This window comes from Phocoena phocoena, chromosome 10, assembly GCF_963924675.1.
Source record: "Phocoena phocoena chromosome 10, mPhoPho1.1, whole genome shotgun sequence".
NCBI lineage: Eukaryota > Metazoa > Chordata > Mammalia > Artiodactyla > Phocoenidae > Phocoena > Phocoena phocoena.
In genome coordinates, this window is record NC_089228.1 from 739,881 (window position 1) to 761,965 (window position 22,085).

General features: G+C 68.4%; 1 protein-coding gene across 1 annotated transcript in view; it reads left to right on the forward strand.

Annotated features, from left to right (window-relative positions):
- Window positions 1-22,085, forward strand: part of PLXNA1 (plexin A1) — a 36,184-nt gene that overhangs the window by 11,660 nt on the left and 2,439 nt on the right. The window contains exons 3-28 of the mRNA XM_065885045.1: window positions 613-753; window positions 1,443-1,543; window positions 1,727-1,850; window positions 1,934-2,087; window positions 2,335-2,434; window positions 3,587-3,701; window positions 6,381-6,581; window positions 8,221-8,317; window positions 8,386-8,579; window positions 8,659-8,810; window positions 8,894-9,014; window positions 9,295-9,431; window positions 10,680-10,847; window positions 11,121-11,214; window positions 11,381-11,620; window positions 11,706-11,849; window positions 12,015-12,249; window positions 14,446-14,588; window positions 15,811-16,067; window positions 16,296-16,362; window positions 19,664-19,810; window positions 19,887-20,046; window positions 20,663-20,766; window positions 20,957-21,053; window positions 21,356-21,546; window positions 21,621-21,790. Of these exons, the coding sequence (XP_065741117.1) occupies window positions 613-753; window positions 1,443-1,543; window positions 1,727-1,850; window positions 1,934-2,087; window positions 2,335-2,434; window positions 3,587-3,701; window positions 6,381-6,581; window positions 8,221-8,317; window positions 8,386-8,579; window positions 8,659-8,810; window positions 8,894-9,014; window positions 9,295-9,431; window positions 10,680-10,847; window positions 11,121-11,214; window positions 11,381-11,620; window positions 11,706-11,849; window positions 12,015-12,249; window positions 14,446-14,588; window positions 15,811-16,067; window positions 16,296-16,362; window positions 19,664-19,810; window positions 19,887-20,046; window positions 20,663-20,766; window positions 20,957-21,053; window positions 21,356-21,546; window positions 21,621-21,790 (3,854 nt within the window). The remainder of the gene's footprint in view (window positions 1-612; window positions 754-1,442; window positions 1,544-1,726; window positions 1,851-1,933; window positions 2,088-2,334; window positions 2,435-3,586; window positions 3,702-6,380; window positions 6,582-8,220; window positions 8,318-8,385; window positions 8,580-8,658; window positions 8,811-8,893; window positions 9,015-9,294; window positions 9,432-10,679; window positions 10,848-11,120; window positions 11,215-11,380; window positions 11,621-11,705; window positions 11,850-12,014; window positions 12,250-14,445; window positions 14,589-15,810; window positions 16,068-16,295; window positions 16,363-19,663; window positions 19,811-19,886; window positions 20,047-20,662; window positions 20,767-20,956; window positions 21,054-21,355; window positions 21,547-21,620; window positions 21,791-22,085) is intronic.

Sequence of the window (22,085 nt, forward strand, 5' to 3'; positions counted from 1 at the left end):
AGCAGCTAAAGATACTTGCAGCGTGGCGCGCAGCGGGCGAGAGCTGGCTGAGTGAGCCCCCGCGTGTCTGGGACGTAGACCGTGTATTTCCTCATGCCTGCACCGTCTGCCCCCCTCCCGCCTTCGTGCCGGCGGTGCCCCCTCTCTCGGCCCCGGCACCCGCCTCCCACTTGGGAGAATCCTGGTCTCTCTCCTCAGTTGCACTGGACGTCCCTGCGGGCCCGCCGCCCCTCGTGCCCCCTCCCCTCTGCACAAACAGCCCTCCCTCGGTGATGGGGATGCCCAGCCTGGCCCCAGGGAAGGCCGCCCCGGGCTCCTGCCGCCTCTGCCCTGGACGTGGCTGTGCGGCTCGGGACGGGTGGTAGCTGGAGGGCTGTGGTTTTCTGCAGCCCCGAGACCCCCACGCCCGGCGAAGGGGCTGGGCCGGGACCAGCCTGCCAGCTGCAGTCGGTCCTGCACCGGCTCCTGAGCGTGGTGGGGGGGGGCCTCGGCCTTATTCTTCAAGGGCTTGGGGGGGGGTTGCTTGGGGCGCTCCCGACCCCACACCCGGGCTGGGGGTGGACAGCAGCTGGAAGGCACTGAGGCGGCACCACGTGACTCTCGCTGCCGCAGATGCTGGTGGACCTGACGAATCCTGGCGTCTGGCCGGCCCTGGCCTACGAGAGCGTGGTGGCCCAAGAGGGCAGCCCCATCCTGCGTGACCTGGTCCTCAGCCCCGACCGCCAGTACCTGTACGCCATGACGGAGAAGCAGGTGGGTGCCCCGGGGAGCGGGGCGGGGCCGTCACTGTGCAGCCGGCCTCCGCTTGCCCCTCGTCCCTGGACGACTGCACACCCACGGGAGCAGGTGCCCAGCGAGAGCGTTCTCAGGGTAGTGGTGTTGGGGGGTTTGGGGTGTCCGTTGGGGCCCCCGAGTTCCCGGTCTCTGGCCTGGCCGGCTCGTCAAGGTCGCGTACTGTGTTTCTGGTCCAGCCTGCCTGGAGCCAGCCTCTGCCCTTCTGCTCCACCTGGTGACCCCGTGGCTGCCGGAGGGGTGCAGGTGGGGCCGGGCCTCCCTTCCGTCCTGGTGGCTCTCTTCCCCTTTGCCCCCTCCCGCCATCGGGTTATTACTTGGTCTCTCTGTGTCTCGGGCCAAGCCGGCGAGGTTGGGGTGAGCGGTGTCCTGCCGGCCTCCGGGCTCAGGACTGGGGCTGGAGAGCCCACGGCTCCCCTGGGAAGCTCGGGGTGCGGCAGAGCGAGAGGGACTGGCCAGAGCTGTCGCCCGCACTGACTCGCTCCCTGGAGACTGGCCCGGTCTGCTTGGCCTGGCTCGGCCGGGTCAGGGTCACCCGGGACTGGCCCTTGGATAGACAAAGCATGAGGAAGGCCTGAGACGGGGCTCCCTGGTGTGTGGGGAACAGGGACAGGCCCGAGAGGACCTGACGCCGAGGCCCCTCCTGCCAGGTGACTCGGGTGCCCGTGGAGAGCTGTGTGCAATACACGTCGTGTGAGCTGTGTCTGGGGTCACGGGACCCCCACTGCGGCTGGTGTGTCCTGCACAGCACGTGAGTCCGCGCAGGCCGTGGGGGTGGCAGGGGGCCCGGCGACCTCTCTGGGAGCCTGGGCTCCCGGCTCCCGTGACCCGCTGTGTGACAGGAGCCCAGCTTCCCGGGTCTGGATGGGGTGCAGGGTGGGCCAGGGGCTCTGCTGGCCTCCCGCCCGAGCCCGCCCCACGCCTCTGCCCACAGCTGCTCCCGCCGGGACGCCTGCGAGCGGGCGGCTGAGCCCCAGCGCTTCGCCGCGGACCTGCTGCAGTGCGTACAGCTGACGGTGCAGCCCCGCAACGTGTCTGTGACCACGTTTCAGGTTCCGGTGAGCGCGGCCGCTGGGGCCGGGGTGGGGCAGCGCGGGGGCGCGGGGGGATTGGCCAGTGACCCTTTTCCCCTGCCGCCCAGCTCGTGCTGCAGGCCTGGAACGTGCCCGACCTCTCGGCGGGCGTCAACTGCTCCTTTGAGGACTTCACCGAGTCTGAGGGCGTCCTGGAGGATGGCCGGATTCACTGCCACTCCCCCTCCGCGCGGGAGGTGGCGCCCATCACGCGGGGCCAGGGTGAGGCCGAGTGGGCCGGCCTGGGCAGCGCGGGGGCCTCCTGTCGGGGGTAGACGGTCACTGGGACAGTGGGTGGGCGTCCCGTGGTGACCGCGGAGGGCGTCAGGGGAAGGCACTGCAGGGCTGCGGGGTGGGGGCGGTGCCCTTGGCCGTGGGGAGGGTCCTCGGTGAGGCCTTTTTTCTGCGCGGGGCTCCTGGGTTCGGTGGCCCCGGGGCCCTGGTGACGGAACCTGTGCCGCTGTTACAGGAGACCAGCGGGTGGTCAAGCTCTACCTGAAGTCCAAGGAGACGGGCAAGAAGTTCGCGTCCGTGGACTTCGTCTTCTACAACTGCAGCGTCCACCAGTCGTGAGTGTCTCTGGCCTCCTGCACAGAGTCCTGCGGGGCAGCGCTTGGTTGGGTCGCAGGAGCCAGGACGGGGCCTCGAGGGGGAGGCCTGAGGCCGGGTGGCGGGAGCAGCAGCTGGGGTGTGACATGTGCTGATTGCCCTCGAGTGGGGAGTGGGCCGCGGGCACCAGAGCAAGGCAGGGAGCTGGGGGCGCTGCTGCGTCGTCCAGGCAGGGCACGGCCAGCCGGGGCTCGGGCATTGGATACCTGCCGCTCTGGGGCAGGAGGGGTCCGGGTCCCCTCTGGGTCGGGCAGCCCCTGGGGCACGGACAGCTGGGTGTGGGCGCTCTCCCTGGGCCTCTGGTCTTCTGCGAGCGCACCAGCCTCAGAGGAAGAGCAGGAATTGCTGAGGGCCCCTTGCGCGTCCCGCAGCTGCCAGAGCCCTGGGCCGGGAGGGGGTCGGCCTCGAGCCGAGGCGCTTAATTTTTCAATCGTGTTTTCGTTTGTCAACCGACTTGCAGGCTAATGCCCTCCTGGCTGTTCGTGGGGCGCCCACCATGGGCCTGGGTGTTGTTGGCACTGGCGTCCAGCCTCCCCATGCTGGGCGGGCTGGAATCCTTGGGGCAGGGGCTGTGCTCCGAGGCTTGGAGGGCTCGAGGGTCTCTGTAGAGGCAGGGCGGTGGGTTATGTGGAGCTACAGGGACGGTGAGGTGAGGTGAGGTGCGGGCTGTGCGGCCCGTCCAGGCCCTGGAGACACGTTGGAACGAATCAGGCCCTTGCCAGGCGAGCCTGCTTTCTGGTCGGGGAGGTGACGTCTACCACGGCCGTCCAGCCTGCAGCTGCCACTCAACACCTACGTTTAAATCTTAGCGAATTAGAACAACGTGGACTTTAAAACATGCTCCTTGGCTGCACTAATGCGTTTCCAGTGCTGATGGTCTTGCGTGGCCTGGCACCGGCTTTACACACACGTGTCTCTGAGAGGTTCTGTTGGCTGGCGCCGGGGTGGACTGTCAGGCAATGGAGGGAGGAGGGAGGGGAGCCCCGGCAGGCAGAAGCAGACCAGCTCTGAGCAGTGAGGAGCGGCCTGTGCAAAGGCCCTGGGGCGGCTCCCTGATCAGCAGCAAGGTGGGGGCCCAGGCTGCGGCCTCACCACGCGCCCTCTGCCTGCAGCTGCCTGTCCTGCGTCAGCGGCTCCTTCCCCTGCCACTGGTGCAAGTACCGCCACGTGTGCACACACAACGCCGCCGATTGTGCCTTCCTGGAGGGCCGCGTCAACGCGTCCGAGGTAAGGCGTCCCGTGGGCTGGGTTTGGAGGTGTGGAGGAGTTGGGTGCCGCCTGGGGTGGTGGGGATGCTGGCCGGAAGGTATAGGGGGATGCCCTTCGGGGCTGTATCAGCCTGGGGACCCCACACCCAGGGCACGTCCGGGGACGATGGGGGCAGGGACCGTCCTCCCAGTGCGCTGGGAGCTAGCTGGGAGCGTGTCTGGCTGGGTCCACGTGGACGGAGCTGGCTGGGCGAGGTGCAGGCGGCTGGTCTTTCCCGGAGTCGCTTGCAGGGCTGCGTGGTCGTCAGTAGCCCTCAGGTAGCAGTTGCTTCGGGGCCGAGCGAGGCGCTGACTTTATCACGAGCAGTGGGGCTGAGCACCAGGCCTGGCCCGGGCCTGCCCGGCAGCGGGTGGGGGCAGGGCCGCGGAGCCAGGGCTTGAGGCCAGGCCTTGCCGCTGAGGTAGATAGCGTGTCTGTTGGCTGGATGGGGTGGGAGGGTGGTAGTCCCACCCGCCATGGGGAGCTTGGGGGCTGCATCTGGGCTGGACCTGCCCGTCACAGAACCTGCCCTGGCTGCCCCGCCCCCTTCCCTCGGGCCTTGGTTTTTCCACTCCCTGGTGACGATGTACAGGACAGATATACAGGACAAGACAGCGAAAGCGGGGGCGGGCCAAGAGCGGGCGGGGACATGGGGTGGGCAGGTGGGCTTCCCAGGTGTGCGGCCTGCTTGAGGAGCTGGCCCAGGGGTCCTGGGGGTGGGGCAGGGGCTGGGGGGCAGCAGGAAGCTGGGGGCTGAGCCAGCTGGGGGGGGGCAGCAGAATGGACGTGTGAGGTGGGGGCCCGGTCTTCCCTGGCCGTCTCTGAGCTCTGTGCCCATTCGAGCTGTTCCAGCGGAGCAGGCCACCCGGCGGGACCCTCAGGGAGGGCTGACGTGGGCGTCCCGGGGAGTGGCAGGGGGGTAGACCCTGCTCAGGAGCTCGCCTGCGCCAGGCGGGGCTGGGGAGCTGGTCGGGGTCAAGGGGGGCTGTCTGGGGATGGACTTCACGGACGGTCCCTCCTCAGCCAGTCCCAGGTTGTGTGGGGATACCCCTAAGGAGCGTGACGTTTCCACGTCCCCCCATCCCTGGTTCAGGTTTGGTCCTCGGGGCGACCCCTCCCCATCTCGTGCTCAGGCCGCAGGGTCCCAGTCCCAGCGTTTCTCTGCTTCCCGCCCGGGATGGGACGGGGTCCCTGTGCTCCCGCGTCTGCCTGGTCGGCTTCGGCTGGGGCGGCCACCAGAGAGCATGGTGGGGATGGGGTGGCCCGGCAGGGGTCGCACGTGGAGCACCCCCAGAGCAGAGCAGCCCCGGGAGGTGGCCTGCACCCAGACCCGGCCTCCCCAGGATGAGGAGTGAGTGGGTCGTGTGCTCCCCCCGGCAGCCTTGTCACCAGGAGGCTCTGGGCCTGAGGCCGGTGCCCCTGCGAGCGGAATGGAGGTCAGTCTTCTAGACACTTCGTTGATTTGTGTGAGAGGAGGGCTTCTAGGTTAGGAGAACCTAACTTGGAGTCATGAAAACAGAGTCGCGGTCCCTCATTCACTCGTAGGCCCCAAATTCCTTGGATGGCGGAGCCTCTGCGTCCACCCTGCTTATCAGCTCCCTGCTGCCTCTGGCTCAGCCTGGTCTCAGGCCACTCAAGGAGGTTGGGGCCAGGCCCGGGCTGACGCCCGTCCATGGCTGGGATCGTGAGGTGCCGAGGCCCAGCCACAGGGAGGCTATGGCCTGACAGGGGCGTGGAGCCTGCACCCCGAGACCCACAGGGGGACAGACAGTGGTGCTGGCCTCCCGGCAGCAGAGCTGGTGTCACTGGAGAGGGAAGGTGCGAGGTTGGGGGACAGTGGGAGCGGGGCCTGGTGGCCAGGACGAGCTGGGGCTGCTGAGGGATGTGGAGGGGCAGCAGGGGCGTCCCTGGGCTGGGGGCTGGCACGGGTGCCCTTTCAGGTGGCCACTGTGCACACCGGCAGCTCCCACAGGGCTGCAGCCTGAGCTCCAAACGCGGCCCACGTGCCGGTCAGTGCCCCGTGTGCAGGTGGCCGACAGGGCAGCCGCAGACCCGGTGGTCAGCAGTCAGCCTGCCAGTCCTGCCCTGCTAGCTCTGCTCCCCCAGTGCCCCCAGGGGCCCCCAGAACCTCTGCAGAGCCGGCCCGTGGTGCCTCGGGAGCTGCCGTGGGGCGTGGGGATCGCAGTCTGTTTTCAGCATCTCTATTTAAAGCACCTTTCGCGGTTCCCGCGGGCCGGCTCCTCCACGGTCGCTGCAGCCCTGCTGCAGGGAAGCCGGGCCGTTGCATCAGTCGGCGTTGCTGAGGCGCTGGTCCCGGGGGCCGGGCTGTTTCTGTGCTCGCTCCGGCTATTTTTACCTACTCCCCGGGCCCCCAGCTGAGCACTTACTCCTGCTTCTGCCTCGGGGCCGCTCGGCTGCTTCCAGATGGGGCCCCTCTGGTGGGGTCCTAGGACCCTGGGGCAGGGCACTCGGGCCCCGGGGCGGGCCTGCCCAGCTCACAGTGTGCAGCCTGGAACCCGGGCCCGGCTGGCCGTCATCGACGTCCTCAGTGTGCCGGTGTGTAAAATGGGCGCGGGGCTCTTGTCTCGGAGGAGCTCGGGCTCCGCGCAGCCCGCCCGCCAGCCTCCACCCCGGCTCAGCTGAAGCCTTGTCCCCCAGGACTGCCCGCAGATCCTGCCCTCCACCCAGATCTACGTGCCGGTGGGTGTGGTGAAGCCCATCACCCTGGCCGCCCGGAACCTGCCGCAGCCGCAGTCGGGCCAGCGGGGCTATGAGTGCCTGTTCCACCTCCCGGGGGGCCCGGCCCGCGTCGCCGCTCTGCGCTTCAACAGCTCCAGCCTGCAGTGCCAGAACTCCTCGGTGGGTCCGCTCGGCGCAGGCGGGGCCGCCAGCACCCCGAGCGCCGTGTTTCTGCTTTAGCAGAAGGGCTGCGCGTAGTCAGGTCTGCCACGCCCTGTTCAGGGGGCACCTCGGGCCCCCAGGCCATGCCAGCCCCTCAGCCGGCCCGGTGAGCAGGCTGCAGGGGCCACGCCCAGAGCCACGCCAGCGTTTGGAGGGAGCGTGTCTCAGACGTGGCTCTGCGTGCCGTCTTGGGGACCTGGGTGAGGGGGCTGGGGTTGAGGGCGTGGGGGAGTGACCCTGGGGGCCGAGGTCAGGGTGACAGCACCGGCTCCTTTAAGGCGTACTGTGTCCGGACACAGAAGCCGTGCATGGTGGCGGGTACGTTCCCCCAACCCAGACGTGCCAAGAGGCAGTCACCTTCGGAGCCTCAAATCTGATTCGTCCCACGAATTAGGGATGGTGGTCTTTGCAGGGCCAGAACCTCCTGGTGGGCGAGGGGAGAGGGCCCAGTTAGTGGTCCTGAGGCCGGCTTGTGTCTCGCTCCCCCGGCTCGCCCTGTGACTGCCAGCAGGCCTCAGTCTGCCCATCTGTCCAGGAGAGCAGTGGGTTTCCCGGGGCTAGCCAAGGCCCTGAGTGGGGAGTGGGTACCTCTGGGCCACCTGCAAGGCCCCCAGAACCCTGGGGAGGGGCATAAGGTTAGAGGTCAGGCTCCATTCCAGAGGCAGTGGACCCTTGGCCCACCAGCTCTGTGCTGGCGGGGCGGCTGGGGTCCAGCGGTCGCCACAGTCTCCCAGCACAGGTCGGCCCCTTGGCCGGGCCCGAGGCTCCCCGAGCCTGCCGGCCTGTCCAGTCCTGCCTCCTCTCCACTGCACCCTCCGCCTGCGCCTCCCTCTGGCTCCCCTGGCCCGGCTGCCTGCACCCTCTCCTTCCTTTCTGCGCGTCCCCGAGGCCAGCTGTCTCTCAGTTTCTCCCACATCCCCGAGCCTCTGTCACCTCTGTCCCTGTGCCCCCGCCCCCCCCCCCAGGCCCACATTTATCTTTCTTGCAGCCCTTGTGTAAAGGGAAAAGGGAGCGTCAGAGAGTTTGATAGGATCCAATTACATTCGTACAGATAAGATGATGATAAATTGCCCTGGGGTGGAGCGCAAGTCTTCAACTGCAGAAAGTGGGACACAGCTGGGCGTCCGGGCCTGGGCTCTCCGGGGAGGGAGGGCTGAGACCCTGAGCCCAGCCCAGCCTGGGGTCGGGGGTGCCAGGGCACAGGGGACACACGTCTCACACCTCAGGGCAGTCCTGGAGGAGGGTTCGTTGAGCCCGTTTGGAGATGAAGCCGAGGTTCACAGAGCAACCCTGACGTGTGTCCAAGGGGTGCGGGGAGTCCTGGCTTCCTGGCGGGGGCTCACCCTGGAGGCTGTGCCCCAGTAGCTGCTGGAGGTTGAGGGCCGTGGCCGTCCTCGTGCAGAGGGGGACCCGGGTGGGGCCCCCTCCGCGGGCCCACAGGCGGGCAGCGCTGTGGGGAGCCTGCCTCCAGACTGGCCCCCAGAACCCGCCCTGCTGAGCCCGGGCCCCCAGCGGCCAGTCCCGCAGGTGGCCACAAGGGACACACAGCAGCCCGGGCTTGGCCCGTGTGGCCTGACCCCTCCTCCTGCTGCCGCAGTACTCCTACGAGGGCAACGACGTCAGTGACCTGCCCGTGAACCTGTCCGTGGTGTGGAACGGCCACTTCGTCATCGACAACCCGCAGAACATCCAGGGTAAGCTGGGTGGGGTGGCTGGGGGGCGGGGCCGAGGGTGGCCGCTGACGCCCAGCCCCTCCCTGCAGCCCACCTGTACAAGTGCCCGGCCCTGCGGGAGAGCTGCGGTCTCTGCCTCAAGGCCGACCCTCGCTTCGAGTGTGGCTGGTGTGTGGCCGAGCGCCGCTGTTCCCTGCGCCCCCACTGCCCCGCGGACTCGCCCGCCGCCTGGATGCACGCCCGCCACGGCAGCAGCCGCTGCGCCGACCCCAAGATCCTCAAGGTGGGCAGGCTACCGGGCCTGGGGGGTGTTGGGGGGCGCTCCGAACGCCCAGCCCGCATCCCAGCCTCTGCCTCCACAGCTGTCCCCTGAGACGGGCCCGCGGCAGGGAGGCACGCGGCTCACCATCACGGGCGAGAACCTGGGGTTGCGCTTTGAGGACGTGCGGCTGGGCGTGCGCGTGGGCAAGGTGCTGTGCAGCCCCGTGGAGAGCGAGTACATCAGCGCCGAGCAGTGAGTGCGGCCGGCGGAGCGGCGGGGGGGGGCGCTGGCAGTGGCCTGGCGCCCACGGCTGCTGAGGCCCCCTGTGCCCGCAGGATCGTCTGCGAGATCGGGGACGCCAGCGTGCTGCGGGCCCACGATGCCTTGGTGGAGGTGTGCGTGCGGGACTGCTCCCCCCACTACCGCGCCCTGTCGCCCAAGCGCTTCACCTTTGTGGTAAGCCCACCCGCCTGGCCCTCTGCTCCCGCGGCCACGGGGGCCCTGAGGGCTCGCTTGTGGGGCTGGCCCGGGCCACAGGCAGCCTCGAGTGATGGGCCCTCCCCCCTCCCCCCTCGCCACCAGGCCTGATGCTGGGCCCCCCCCCCCCCACCCCCCGCCCCGTGCGCTATGGGCCCGGCCTACGGGCGATGTCTCACACCCAGTGAGCGCGGGCCTGGGCCTGGCTGGAGATGCGGGCGCTTCCCTGGAGCTCCAGCAGGTCCCTTCTTCCCCCTAGACGCCGACCTTCTACCGTGTGAGCCCTGCGCGCGGGCCCCTTTCCGGGGGCACCTGGATCGGCATCGAGGGTAGCCACCTGAACGCAGGCAGCGATGTGGCTGTGTCTGTCGGCGGCCGGCCCTGCTCCTTCTCCTGGTACGGGGTGTGGACGGACGGGCAGTGGGGACCCCAGGCACGGGCTGCCTTCCCCTTGTGGTCGTGGGTTCAGATGGCTGGTGCCCCCTCCCATTGCCTGGGAAGCTGGAGGGCTGTGGAGAGCTGGGCTAGGGTGATCACTATGGAAACCTAGAGGCGGAGAAGGTTACCATGGAGACAGGCAGGCTACCCCGGAGCAGGGAGGGCAGGGTGGTGGGTGGGGCCTGGGTCTGAGGGGCGGGCACAGCCGCTCTGTCCTGGGTTGTGGGGGGGTCCTGTGGAATGTGCGAAGGGCGTTTAGAAAAATTTTTAAGAGGGAAAAAGGAAAACTTAACAAAAGCTCGGAGCCCTGAAGTGGATAATTTTAGATTAGGGATGATAATGGAGCGGGCCTTTAAATATTTTCCTGCGGTAATTACCTGTTATCAGACTAATTATTGGTGTTTGCAGCCTGCTGTGCGCGGGCCTGGCGGCTGTGGTGAAGGCACTGAGGGGATGGGGCAGGTGCCGGCGGTGACTGGCCGCTGCCCTGGGGGGGACCCAGCGCCCCCAGCCCCGCCAGCTCGTTTCACCCACTCACGGCCCAGGCCCACGATTAGCCTGTTTTCAGATCAGGGATGATGGGGGCGGGGGGTGCGTGTGTCGTGTGCGTCCCTCCGCGGAGCGGCAGTTGGCGCTGAGCGTGGTACTCCAGCCCTCCCAGGACGTTGAAGCCGTGGGCCCCGCCCGTGGAGGAGCCCCGCCCGTGGAGGGGCCCTGCGGCTGCCCGGGTGACTGATGGGGCCGCTGCGGGGCTGCTGTGAGGCCCCGCGAGCCCTTTCCCGCCCGGCAGGCCTGCTCTCGGCGCGCGTGGGCCAGGCTCTCGCAAGCTGGGGCACGGGCAGGCTTGCCGGTTGACGCTGCCAAGGAGGCGGAGCTGGGGGTGGGGCCACCTGGACAGCAAGCTGGTGAGGCAGGACCCGCCCCTCAGCCTGGGAGGCGGCCACGCTGAGCCTAGGACAGCCTCCCGCCCACGCAGGGCAGCATCGGGGGAGAGGGCCAGGCTGCGGCCCAGGTAGGCACAGACAGCACCCGGCCCCTCGCAGGGGCTGACGGGAAGGGGGCCCAGCCTGGAGACAGGCCCGCTGTGGCCTGTGCCATAGGTAGGCAGATGCAGCGGGCGGGCTGGTGACTCGCGCTCAGCCTGTTGGTGGTGGAGCCTGGACGCTCGGCGGCGTCGGAGGTGAGCTCCAGCACCTGCGTCCTCAGGAGGAATTCCCGGGAGATCCGATGCCTGACGCCCCCCGGGCAGAGCCCCGGCAGTGCCCCCATTGTCATCAACATCAACCGCGCTCAGCTCACCAACCCCGAGGTCAGATACAACTACACCGAGGACCCCACCATCCTGAGGATCGACCCCGAGTGGAGCATCAGCAGGTGGGTGCCCGCCACGACCCCCCTCCGAGGTTTCCTGAGCGCCCCCCGAACCCTGTCCCGCCCACCAAAGGCCAGCACCAGGCGTGGGGCTCCCGCACCAGGCCCTCCGCTCCCCCTCCTGTGGCCCTGCCGCCAAATGTGGTGCCGAGAGACTCACGCGCTCGCTGTCTTGCGGCGAGCCGGGGGGTGTGTCTGGTCCCTCCCGTTTGTGCCGGGCCGGGGCAGAGGGCCCCGGAACTTCCACCCCTGACGTCCATCTCCCTCATCTTTTAGCGGAGGGACCCTGCTAACGGTCACGGGCACCAACCTGGCCACCGTCCGGGAACCCCGCATCCGGGCCAAGTACGGAGGCGTCGAGAGGGAGAACGTGAGTCCCCCCTGGGCCCTGCCCCCCGCAGCTCCTGCCATCCCAGCTGCACTTGGAGGCCCTGGGAGGGGTGGGGACCGTGTGCGGGTGTGGCCGCAGCCCCGCGGTGTCACAGCCTGGATTGGCACGGGTCAGCCAGCCCAGCGTCCCTGTCTTGCATCCCCAGAGCTGCCAAGTGTACAACGACACCACCATGGTGTGCCGGGCCCCGTCGGTGGACAACCCTGCCCGCAGCCCACCCGAGCTGGGCGAGCGGCCGGACGAGCTGGGCTTCGTCATGGACGACGTCCGGGCCCTGCTGGTGCTCAACACCTCGACCTTCCTCTACTACCCGGACCCTGTGCTGGAGCCGCTCAGCCCCACCGGCCTCCTGGAGCTGAAGCCCAGCTCGCCCCTCATCCTCAAGGTGGGCTGCTCGGCGGGGCGGGGCTCGCGCGGGGGCCGGCCCGGGGGGCCAGCGAAGCCCCCGCTCACCCCGTGCTGCCCCGCAGGGCCGCAACCTCCTGCCGCCAGCGCCCGGCAACTCTCGACTCAACTACACGGTGCTCATCGGCTCCACACCCTGCGCCCTCACCGTGTCAGAGACGCAGCTGCTCTGCGAGTCGCCCAACCTCACCGGGCAGCACAAGGTCACGGTGCGTCCACGGGTCCTGGCAGCTCCGGCCTCCTGGGCCCCACGCGGGGCAGCCCCGCTCTGAGCAAGCCCCAGACTTGCCTCCCACCCAGAGGGAGCCCCTCCCTGGTGCCCCTGGCGGGCCCAGCGTCTGCCCTGGCGCCCCCTGAGCGGCCTGCACCCCCAGGTCCGGGCCGGCGGCTTCGAGTTCTCGCCGGGGGTGCTGCAGGTGTACTCGGACAGCCTGCTGACGCTGCCCGCCATCGTGGGCATCGGCGGGGGCGGGGGCCTCCTGCTGCTCGTCATCGTGGCCGTGCTCATCGCCTACAAGCGCAAGTCGCGGGACGCCGACCGCACCCTCAAGCGCCTGCAGCTGCAGATGGACAACCTGGAGTCCCGCGTGGCCCTCGAGTGCAAGGAAGGTGGGTGGGGCCGCGGGGAGGGGTGCGGGCTGGGGGCGCCGGGGGGGGCGGAGCTCGCTGTGCCGGGCTCGGGCCGGGGGCTGGGCCGGGGCCTGACTGGGCGCAGTCACGGGGCGTTGCTTGAAACGCAGGCTCTGTCCAGAGAGCCCCCTTTGCGTCCCAGCCTGTCCGTGGGACCCCAGATGGGCACACGGCGTTTCTGCGCCTCAGTCTCCTCTGTAGGACGCACGTACCACCAGGCGCCTGCCCGCTCCGGGCGGGGGACCGTCTCCCTGGGTGCTGTGGGCCGTGCTCGTCCACGTGCTGGCGCGGCTGGTTCCCTCCGGCGGCCGGTGGGGGGCACTGAGGGAGGGGCCCTGTCTTCAGCCCCACTGTGCGCACCCAGACCCGGGCCTGGGCTGCCTCTGCCCTCGGGGTGCTTGCTCGGGCGTGTGTCTGTCTCACCCTGGGGTGCACGTGACACAAACCAGCTCAGGCCACTTTGGCGGGGAGGCTTCACCGGGGTCTGGGGCCCAGCCAGGCCCTCACTCCGCTCTCAGGACCCCCTTCCTCTGCGGCTCCTCCTCCCCGTGGTGCTAGGACGGCCACGGGGACAGGCTCGGCATCCCCACACCTGGTCACATGCCCCCTTCCCCAAAGCCTGCTCCCCTGGGAGCTCCCGACTGAGAGGCGGACCCCAAGGGCAGGTGGGGGCGGCCCAGGGAGTGAGAAGGGCAGGGGCCGCAGGCGGCGTCGGAAATCTGAACGGTGGGCCGGCGGGTCGGCGGGAAGGGCCAAGGATGGTGGCCTCCAGCTGGAACAGAACTGGTCCCGGGGACCGATGTGTCCGGGAGACCAGCAGGCCCAGGGCTGGTCCCCACGGAGCAGGTGCTGCCATACCCGCCGGTGCCGAGTACTGGGGTCGCGGCTGCTGGGAGGCCAGCGGGTAGGCACTGAGTGGTGGGCAGCCAGGCCGGGGCCGCGGGGGCCCTGCGGGGTTCAGCTCCTGTGTGCCCGTGTGGGCTCCAGGCAGCAGCCTGCGCCCGTGCTGGTCTCTGTCGAGCCCCGCTGGCCTTTCTGGCTGGCATGAGATGGGCCTCAGGGCTGGGTGCCCCCAGCCAGCTGGAGGCGGGGGGCTCTAGTTGACCCCAGCTCACTTGTGCCTCTGGGAGCCCCGTCAGGGTCCAGGGCTGTCACGAGGGGTGAACAGGGCGGCGCGGGTGGTGCCTGGCGGTCTCTCGCGTGTCAGGTGCCGGGGTAGGGGAGGGCTTGAGCGTCCTGCAGGGTCCGTGAGTGAACGCTGGCAGCCCTGGGGCAGACGACAGGCGTCGTCCCGCCCGGGGATGAGGACAGGGGGCTGGGCAGGGTCGGAAGCCCCGCCTGGGGGGCCTCATGCCTAACAGGCCTCATTCTGGGTGGTCACTAATTCCACTGGCCTGGGGTGTCCGGTCTGCCCGGGACCCTGGCCCGTCTTAAGACAAAGGCGCGTGTCCCAGCGCCCCCTCAGTCCCGGCAGACTGCCGCCCTGAGGGGCTCCAGCACGTGTTGGGGGCTTGGGTGGGAGGCGGCGGCCTGGGCCTTCCTGGGACAAGGACGACCGTCTGCCTGTCCTGTCTGGACTGACCTGTGATGCCCGTGTCTGGCAGCGTGTGTGCGGGCCCCCAAGGCCAGCCAGGTGGAGGGGACCAGACTCCAGGCAGCAGTGCGGGGGGGAGGGCCGGCTCCTGACCAGACAGCGCATCCTCGGGCTGCCGCAGGGCTCACACCTCACGGCTCAGGAATGTTCTGAAAGCAGCGGAGCCTCCCTGAGCGAGCGGGCGGGCGTGTCAGGGGCCCCTGGCCTGAGCCGGGAGGGCTTGCTTGTTGGCACGCAGGGCTCTGCCCCTTCCCAGACGGCCTCATCCCCGCTCTTCTCCTGTGGCTGGAGCCATGGGGCCACAGTTGCCCTGGCCCCTGCTGCCCCATCGGGACGCGGAGGCCCCTTCCAGCCCCATCCTGGCACTGCCTCTGCTCTCGTCTTGGTGAATTCTGCAGCAGGTCAGGGGTGGAGGGCTCAGCCTGTCAGGACTGGGGAAACGGAGGCACAGGAACTTGCTCAAGTTCACCCAACTGGCGAGTGGCAGAGTCAGGGGCTGGCTCGACCCTGAGTGTGTTGGGGCAGAGTGGGGGTTGCTGCGGGGGCCGGGGCAGCTGCCGTGACACCTCGTCTGGCCGCAGCCTTTGCGGAGCTGCAGACGGACATCCACGAGCTGACCAACGACCTGGACGGTGCCGGCATCCCGTTCCTTGACTATCGCACGTACGCCATGCGGGTCCTCTTCCCCGGCATCGAGGACCACCCAGTGCTCAAGGAGATGGAGGTGGGCTGCTGGCTGGGGTTCACCGCTGCCTCTGCCTGCGGGGGCTCCTTGGGTTCTGGGGCGGCAGGGTCCTGGGGGTGGGCTTGAGACTGCTGGGAGGGGGGCCGGGTGTGGGGGGGCCTCGCCCCAGCAAACCACCCTTAGCCTGGGCTCCCCAGGGCCCTGCTCTGTGTCGTTGGGCCCCTAGCCTGCTGTGTACCACCTGCAGCTCGTCCGGCCTGGCTCCTGGGTGGGCCCGGGTGCCGAGCTTCACTGGGCCAGGGGGGCTGCTTCCATGAGTGTCGGGAGGTGCGGGCGCTCGGCTGGGCTCTGCGCGGCCGACGCGGCCCCCGAGCCTGCCGAGGGGAAGCCGCCGGGCACCCACGTCCTCCTGGGCTGCCCAGCAGCCGGCCAGACGCCCAGGGCCCCCAGCTCGGAACGGGCAGGGGCTCAGCCAGTCTGCTCTGTTGCGCTCTACGGGGGGCGTGTGTGTCGCGTCCTGCACCCCTCGGATGTTGGGGAGCCAGCCCCCTCACGGGGCTGTGTTGGTGGGACGTGCCCTCTCAAGCTGCACCTCAGCGGGCCTTCCTGTCGCGCTGGCTCGGGCCCAGGACGCCCTGGGCCGCTCACTGCCTGCTTGTTGGCCAGGGTGTTTGCCATGCTGGGGGTTCCCCATCTGCCATCGGGTGTCTCTCCCGGCGTTGTCGTCTGCTGGGCTGGTCTGATTGTTCTCTTAGCTGTGACTGTGTGTCCTCTCTGGTACCTGTCACCTGTCTTGCGTGGGCTGGGAGCCTTGTGTCATGCTATGACAGGCCTCGGGGAAGCTGAGGGTGAGCAGGGACCTGGAACCAGCCGTACCTGGCGTTCCGTCGGCCCTTTCCCACCTCCATGCTGTGTGGCTGCAACACGCGGCTCCCCTCTCTGGACTTGAGTGTCCTCTGTGAAGGGGGACGGTGGTTTCTGCACTGGTGCCGGCTGGGAGGGACTGTCGGGCACTCCTGGTGCCCGGTGGACGAGCTGGGCCACACGGAGGGTGGCTGGAGCAGGCCTCCGTCCTGCACCCGCACGCTGCCGTGCCCCGGGCCTCTGCCTGCTGCAGCTTCTCACGCAGCTGCCAGGCCCCGTCCATTCTGCTAGGACAGTTGCAGCTCAGGGACCCGCCCTTTGTACCGGGGCCTAGACGGGCCCTCGGCCAGCAGGGGCCGGTGCTCTCTGAGGTCTGAGCAGGCCCGCGGCCCCCCAGGTGCAGGCTAACGTGGAGAAGTCTCTGACACTGTTCGGGCAGCTGCTGACCAAGAAGCACTTCCTGCTGACCTTCATCCGTACGCTGGAGGCCCAGCGCAGCTTCTCCATGCGGGACCGCGGCAACGTGGCCTCGCTCGTCATGACGGCCCTGCAGGGCGAGATGGAGTACGCCACGGGCGTGCTCAAGCAGCTGCTGTCCGACCTCATCGAGAAGAACCTGGAAAGCAAGAACCACCCGAAGCTGCTGCTGCGGCGGTGAGTCTGTGCCCCGTGCCTGCCCCCGCGGCAGCGCGCCCACTGGCGCAGCCCAGGCGCCGCCGCTGCAGTCCCGGGGACCCACTCCGGGGCTTGCCTTGTCTGGGACCCCTCGGCGCAAGGCCAAGGCCTGACCTTCGGCCCCGGGGAGGGTGGGGTGGCGAGGTGGTGGTGTGAGCGGGCCTGGCGGTAGGACTGAGGCCGCCCCTGCGTGTGTTCTGTTCCCAGGACTGAGTCGGTGGCGGAGAAGATGCTGACCAATTGGTTCACCTTCCTTCTGTACAAATTCCTCAAGGTGGGTGGGCCGCGGGGGGCCCCAGGTGGGGGTGGGAGGCCAGGGGTGACTGGGGGGCTCTCAGCCGAGAGACACCAAGGGGCCAGGGCCTCGGCAGGACCGTCCCCGGCTCGCATCTGTCCCTTAGCGTCTTCCCTGCTCCTCCTGGAGGCTGTCCTGTCCTCACTCAGCCGCCGGGGTCCGACGTGGGTCCCGCAGCTGCATGTGACTGAGCTGGGGCGTGCGTCCAGGCTCCGGTGGGGCTCATGCAGTGCCCGTGGCCCAGACCTGAGGTCGGAGGGAGCTCCCGGGCAGGGGCGTGTGTGTGTCCAGCTCCTGGCCCTGGGCCAGCCTAAGGAGGCGCCCGGGGGCGGTGGGTCCTGTTGACCCTGCTGTGAGGAGGCGGGCAGCTGCCTGGGCTTCCACTGTCGTTGCCCAGACAATTCCCTCTCGGGCTGGGAGAGCCCCTACCCCGAGGCAGACCCTGGGGAGCCAGGCTGTTCTCGGAACGGGTACAGCCTGCAGGCCGGCTAGACGTGGGTCCAGGTGGACTTTGTCAGGGCCGTGAGCAGCTAGATGGGTCGCCTGCATTTTAGAACTGGGAGGTCATCAGACCCAGGTGTCTGTCTGGCTTCCCTTGAAAAACCCGAAGGCTTGGCAGCCGGGCCCGGTCCTCGCATGGTGGCCCCTGCTTAGCGCTCCACGGTGGACGAGGGAGCGGGCCATGGAGCCTCGTGACGCCCGCGGCCGGGGTCTGCTCTCCGTGTGGCTCTGCAGGCTCCGCTCGCTGCAGTGTCCCGAGGCGGGGGTGGCGGTGGGGCTTTCCGTCCTCCGTGGAGGACGTGCTGAGCCCGGCTGCTGCACGCAGAGCGCTCAGGACAGTCCTGGCTGGGCTGAGGGGCGCAGATGGGGAAAGGGGCGGGGTGTCCACAGGGCCGTGACAGCGTGGATGGGGTGGTGAGATGTGAGCATGAGGAGGGGCAGGAGGTGGCCAGACGGGGACCAAAGGCCCTGAGGTGGGCGCGAGGTCCAGAGGGGAGGGGGTCGGGCTGGGAGGGGCTCGCCCGGTGGGTGGTGGCCCAGTGATGCCCAGGGTACGAGGACGTTGTTGTCACGCAGGACAGGTGGCAGTAACAGAGCCGTGCCTTTCCTGCAAAGCGCGCCTGTTTGCAGACCGCGTGACTTGGTCACGTGCTCATTAAGTCGTCTCTGGGAACCTGGATTAGGGGGTTCAGAGGAGGCCCGCTTTCTTTGAAAAAAGAAGTTTAAAAGAAAATTTTTTACGAGAATTTTTTTTAAGTCGTTGAATTTGTTACAGAATTGTTTCTGTTGTATGTTTTGGTTTTTTGGCCTTGGGGCATGTGGGATCTTAGCTCCCCGACCAGGGATCGAACCCGCACCCCCTGCATTGGAAGGTGAAGTCTTAACCACTGGACCGCCAGGGAAGTCCCAAGAGAATGTTGAACTTTTCTGTCATTTACAGCTCTCGTGTGACGCCGAGGAATGTTTTCTGTTAGTATGTGGTGTGAGGCAGGGATCTCACTCAATTTTCTTTCCCGACTGGAGAAGGGCTTGTTCTAACATTTATCGAACAGCCTGTCCTCGTGTCACCTTTTCACTTGGAGACTCACTGGTAGTTTCTGCACGTCTCTTCCGGCTGGGCCTGAGAGTCACCGAGGTCGCCCTCCTCCCTGTGCAGGAAGTGGGCCCAGCAGGGAAGGGCTGGGTTCTGGGCCTTCCCAGTCTCAGAGCCTTTCTGCTCCTTGGTTCCTGCTTTCCAGCATCTGGGTGGGCCTGTGGGAGTGGGTCAGAGCCTGCCAGCCTGAGAGTGAACACCCTGCTCAGCCTGCATGTTCTGTAAGGACGCTTGGCTTTTAAGGACCAGCTGCTTTAGCGGTAGACTGTCTGGGTTCCAATCCTGGCTTCTCGTGATTTGCTGTGTAGCCTCACCCTCTGACCTCCTGAGGTGCCCCTTTTCTTCTGAGAGGAGTAAGTCTCGTGGCGTCTGCAGGGAGAGGCAGCTGTTAACGGCTGGGCCTCTGTCCTAGCTGATGTAATGCAGCCAAGTTTGCAGATGAAACGATTTCAGAGATGGGCGTGTTGCTGGAGGGTCTCCGGATGACCTGTGCTCACTGCCACTCCTTGGCAGCTGTCTCTTTAATCACCGCAGATGCTAACAAGCTGCCTGGAGCATCTGGTTCCGGGCAGGGCCGCTCTTGGTGGGCCAGGGAGCAGGCCGGCAGCTGTCTGCTAGGGCCACACTCACTCCCAGCTCCGTTGGGGGGGCGAGACGAGAGGGGCCTGTGTCCGGCTGAGGTGGGGACTCAGCTGTGCAGGGCACGCAGCAGCTTGGTCACTGCAGTCGGGGCAGCCCTCTGGCGGGGGCGGGACGGGAGCCCTCCTTCCGCAGCTGTTTGTTAACTGTGTTTGTTGTCCAGCAGCGTCCGTAGAGCCCCCCACGCGCCCGCTCCGTGCTGGGCACTGGGGATGTAGCGGGAGGGGCCAGGCACGCCCTGGGCTGCGGCAGGCAGCTTCCACTCCAGAGGGGAAATGGCAGGGAAGCAAACAAGACCATTGAAGAGGGCTGGCTCTGCGTGATGGCAGTGAGGGCCAGCGGGCTCGGCCCAGGGCCCGGGAGAGCCTTTCTGACCAAGGGACGGCGGGTGGGGTCTGGAAGGGGCAGTGAAGACCTGAGGGGGAGAGTTCTGGTTGTAGGGGGAGCAGGTGCAAAGGCCCTGAGGTGGGGACACGCCCAGTGGGGGCGGGGGGCGGCACGTGGTCGGAGATGGGCAGCGCAGACCTTCCCCGAGTGCCCGGACAGCCGCCCTGCCGGCCTCCTGCCCTGGGTCGGTGCGTTTGCACCTGTGATTGCGTCGGCCACGTGCTCTGGCGGGAGGGGCGGCCCTCTCCTGCAGGCGAGTCCCAGCTGAGGGGGCCCCCCCCACCTGATGGATGATGGTCACACCTGTTGTAGTCCACTGGGCCGTGGGGGTGGCACCGGAGCCTGCGCCTCAACCACATGCAACACGGGCTGCTTTGGGCAGAGCGTGGCGCTGGGGCACTGGTCCTGCCGAGGCCTGAACCGGGCGAGGCTTCGGCCGGGGTTGACTGGCCTTGGTCCTCCCCGCTTGGCCCCTTTGCTGAGGTGGTTTTCCGGGATTTTCATGCCCGTCTTCGTGGGGGATGGTCTTCCTTGGACTTTGGAACCAAGGTCCTCGTATTTGGCCATGTTGCCCTTTCTCCATGGGGGGGGGAGCCAGGGCAGTGGCTGGGGCGGAGCCCGGGGGTCCCGCACCTCCTGACGCCGCCTACCTGCCCACAGGAGTGCGCCGGGGAGCCGCTCTTCATGCTGTACTGCGCCATCAAGCAGCAGATGGAGAAGGGCCCCATCGACGCCATCACAGGCGAGGCGCGCTACTCCCTGAGCGAGGACAAGCTCATCCGCCAGCAGATCGACTACAAGACGCTGGTGAGCGCCGCCCGCCCGCCCCTCCCCGCCCGCCAGGGAGGAGGAGGGGGCTGACGCCCTGCACGCCCACCTGCAGACCCTGAACTGCGTGAACCCCGAGAACGAGAACACGCCCGAGGTGCCGGTGAAGGGACTGAACTGCGACACGGTGACGCAGGTCAAGGAGAAGCTGCTGGACGCCGTGTACAAGGGCGTGCCCTACTCCCAGCGGCCCAAGGCCGGGGACATGGACCTGGGTGAGACCGGCAGGGGCTCTATCGCATCGTCCAAGCACCGGGCGCTGGCCCGGAGGGTTGGAGGGAAGGGGTGCGTGACCCAGGCCGGGTCTGTAGGCTGCTCCCCGGGGTGGTGGAAGCAGGGTGGCGCTGAGAGGGCTGCGCCCCTGCTGGTGGGGGCAGGGGTGGGGTCCCCATGTGCTCTAGGAAGCAGGTGGGCCCTTGGAGCTGGTTGGGGGCTCTCAAGATGGCTCACGAGCGGGGCGTGGGCAGGGGCACCTGCTAAGTAGGAAGGGCCTGGGGAGCAGAGCCGGGCTGGACCGGGCTGGTCCCTTGGTGGATGAGGCTGGGGCCGTGACGGAGGGAGGCCTTGAGTGCCAGGCTAGGAGCTCCGGAAGCGGGGCACACCACGTGGGGCTGGACCGCCCAGGGTTGGGCGGGCGGGGGGCTGCCAGAGGGGCTGGGCAGCAGCAGGGGTGCAGGGCTTCTGCTCTGGGCTGGGCCTGTCCCTCTGCTGCCCAGCCTTCACTCAGGGCCCCTGGGACCCTGCCCCCCGGGCCTGTCCAGATGGAGGGAGCAAGGAGCAGGGCGGCACCTGCGGGCCGCCCTGCCCCTCCAGCGTTCCCCTCCACTGCAGAGTGGCGCCAGGGCCGCATGGCCCGCATCATCCTGCAGGATGAGGACGTCACCACCAAGATCGATAACGACTGGAAGAGGCTGAACACGCTGGCGCACTACCAGGTGACCCCCAGCCTGCGGCCACGGCTCGGGCCTCTTTTCCACGACGGGGCTCAGGGCTGGGGGCCACGCTCCAGGAGGAGAGGGCACGGTCACACGTGGGGGTCGTCCAGGGTTGGGGGGCAGGCTGAGGCCCAGGTGAGAGACCAGCCATGGGCGGTGGGTCACGCGTCACCCGGCCCCCTGCCCGTAGGTGACGGATGGGTCCTCGGTGGCCCTGGTGCCCAAGCAGACGTCTGCCTACAATATCTCCAACTCATCCACCTTCACCAAGTCCCTCAGCAGATACGGTGAGCGCCGGCGGGGGCAACGGGCAGACCACCGACCTGGACAGAATGCCGCTCTGGGCGCCGCTGCGGCAGCCTGGGACGGCAGCCTGGGACGGCAGCCTGGGACGGCTTGGTTACAGCCTGTCCCGGGGACCCTCGGCCTTTCCCCGGGCGGCACCGTCCCCTGAAACCCAGGGAGGTGGGGGCGGATGACCCCAGCTGTTGGGGGGAGCTGAGGCTCACACAGGGGAGCTGCCTGCCCAACAAGGTGGCAGGCGGGCGGGGGGGGCGGGACGCAGCAGCTGACGGCGTGGTGCCCGCAGAGAGCATGCTGCGCACCGCCAGCAGCCCCGACAGCCTGCGCTCGCGCACGCCCATGATCACGCCCGACCTGGAGAGCGGCACCAAGCTGTGGCACCTGGTCAAGAACCACGACCACCTGGACCAGCGTGAGGGCGACCGTGGCAGCAAGATGGTTTCCGAGATCTACCTGACGCGGCTGCTGGCCACCAAGGTGGGCGGAGGGAGGGGGCCCGGGCGGGCCACGCGGGCCGGGCAGCCGTTGGAGCTGTGCCCCGCCCCCCACAGGGCACACTGCAGAAGTTCGTGGACGACCTCTTCGAGACCATCTTCAGCACGGCGCACCGGGGCTCGGCCCTGCCGCTGGCCATCAAGTACATGTTCGACTTCCTGGACGAGCAGGCCGACCAGCACCAGATCCACGACGCGGATGTGCGCCACACCTGGAAGAGCAACTGGTACGGGCCTGGGGTGGGGGCGGGGCGGGGGCGGGGCCGAGGCCGAGGTCCCAGCTGGAGCAGGAAGCCTGGGACCTGGGGGCAGCCCGGCTCGGCTGGGGGCTGCAGTGCCAGGAGGCAGGCCCCGTCCACTGCCCTGTGTTACGGCTAGTCCCTCTCCATCTGGGCCTCTCTGACTCAGCCATCGGGGGCATCTGCTGACCTGTGGGACCGGATGTGGGTGGTGGGGGGTGTGTGTGTGCACACGTGTATCTGTGCGTGTCTCTGGGCGTGCGCGGCTGCATGCAGGTGTGTA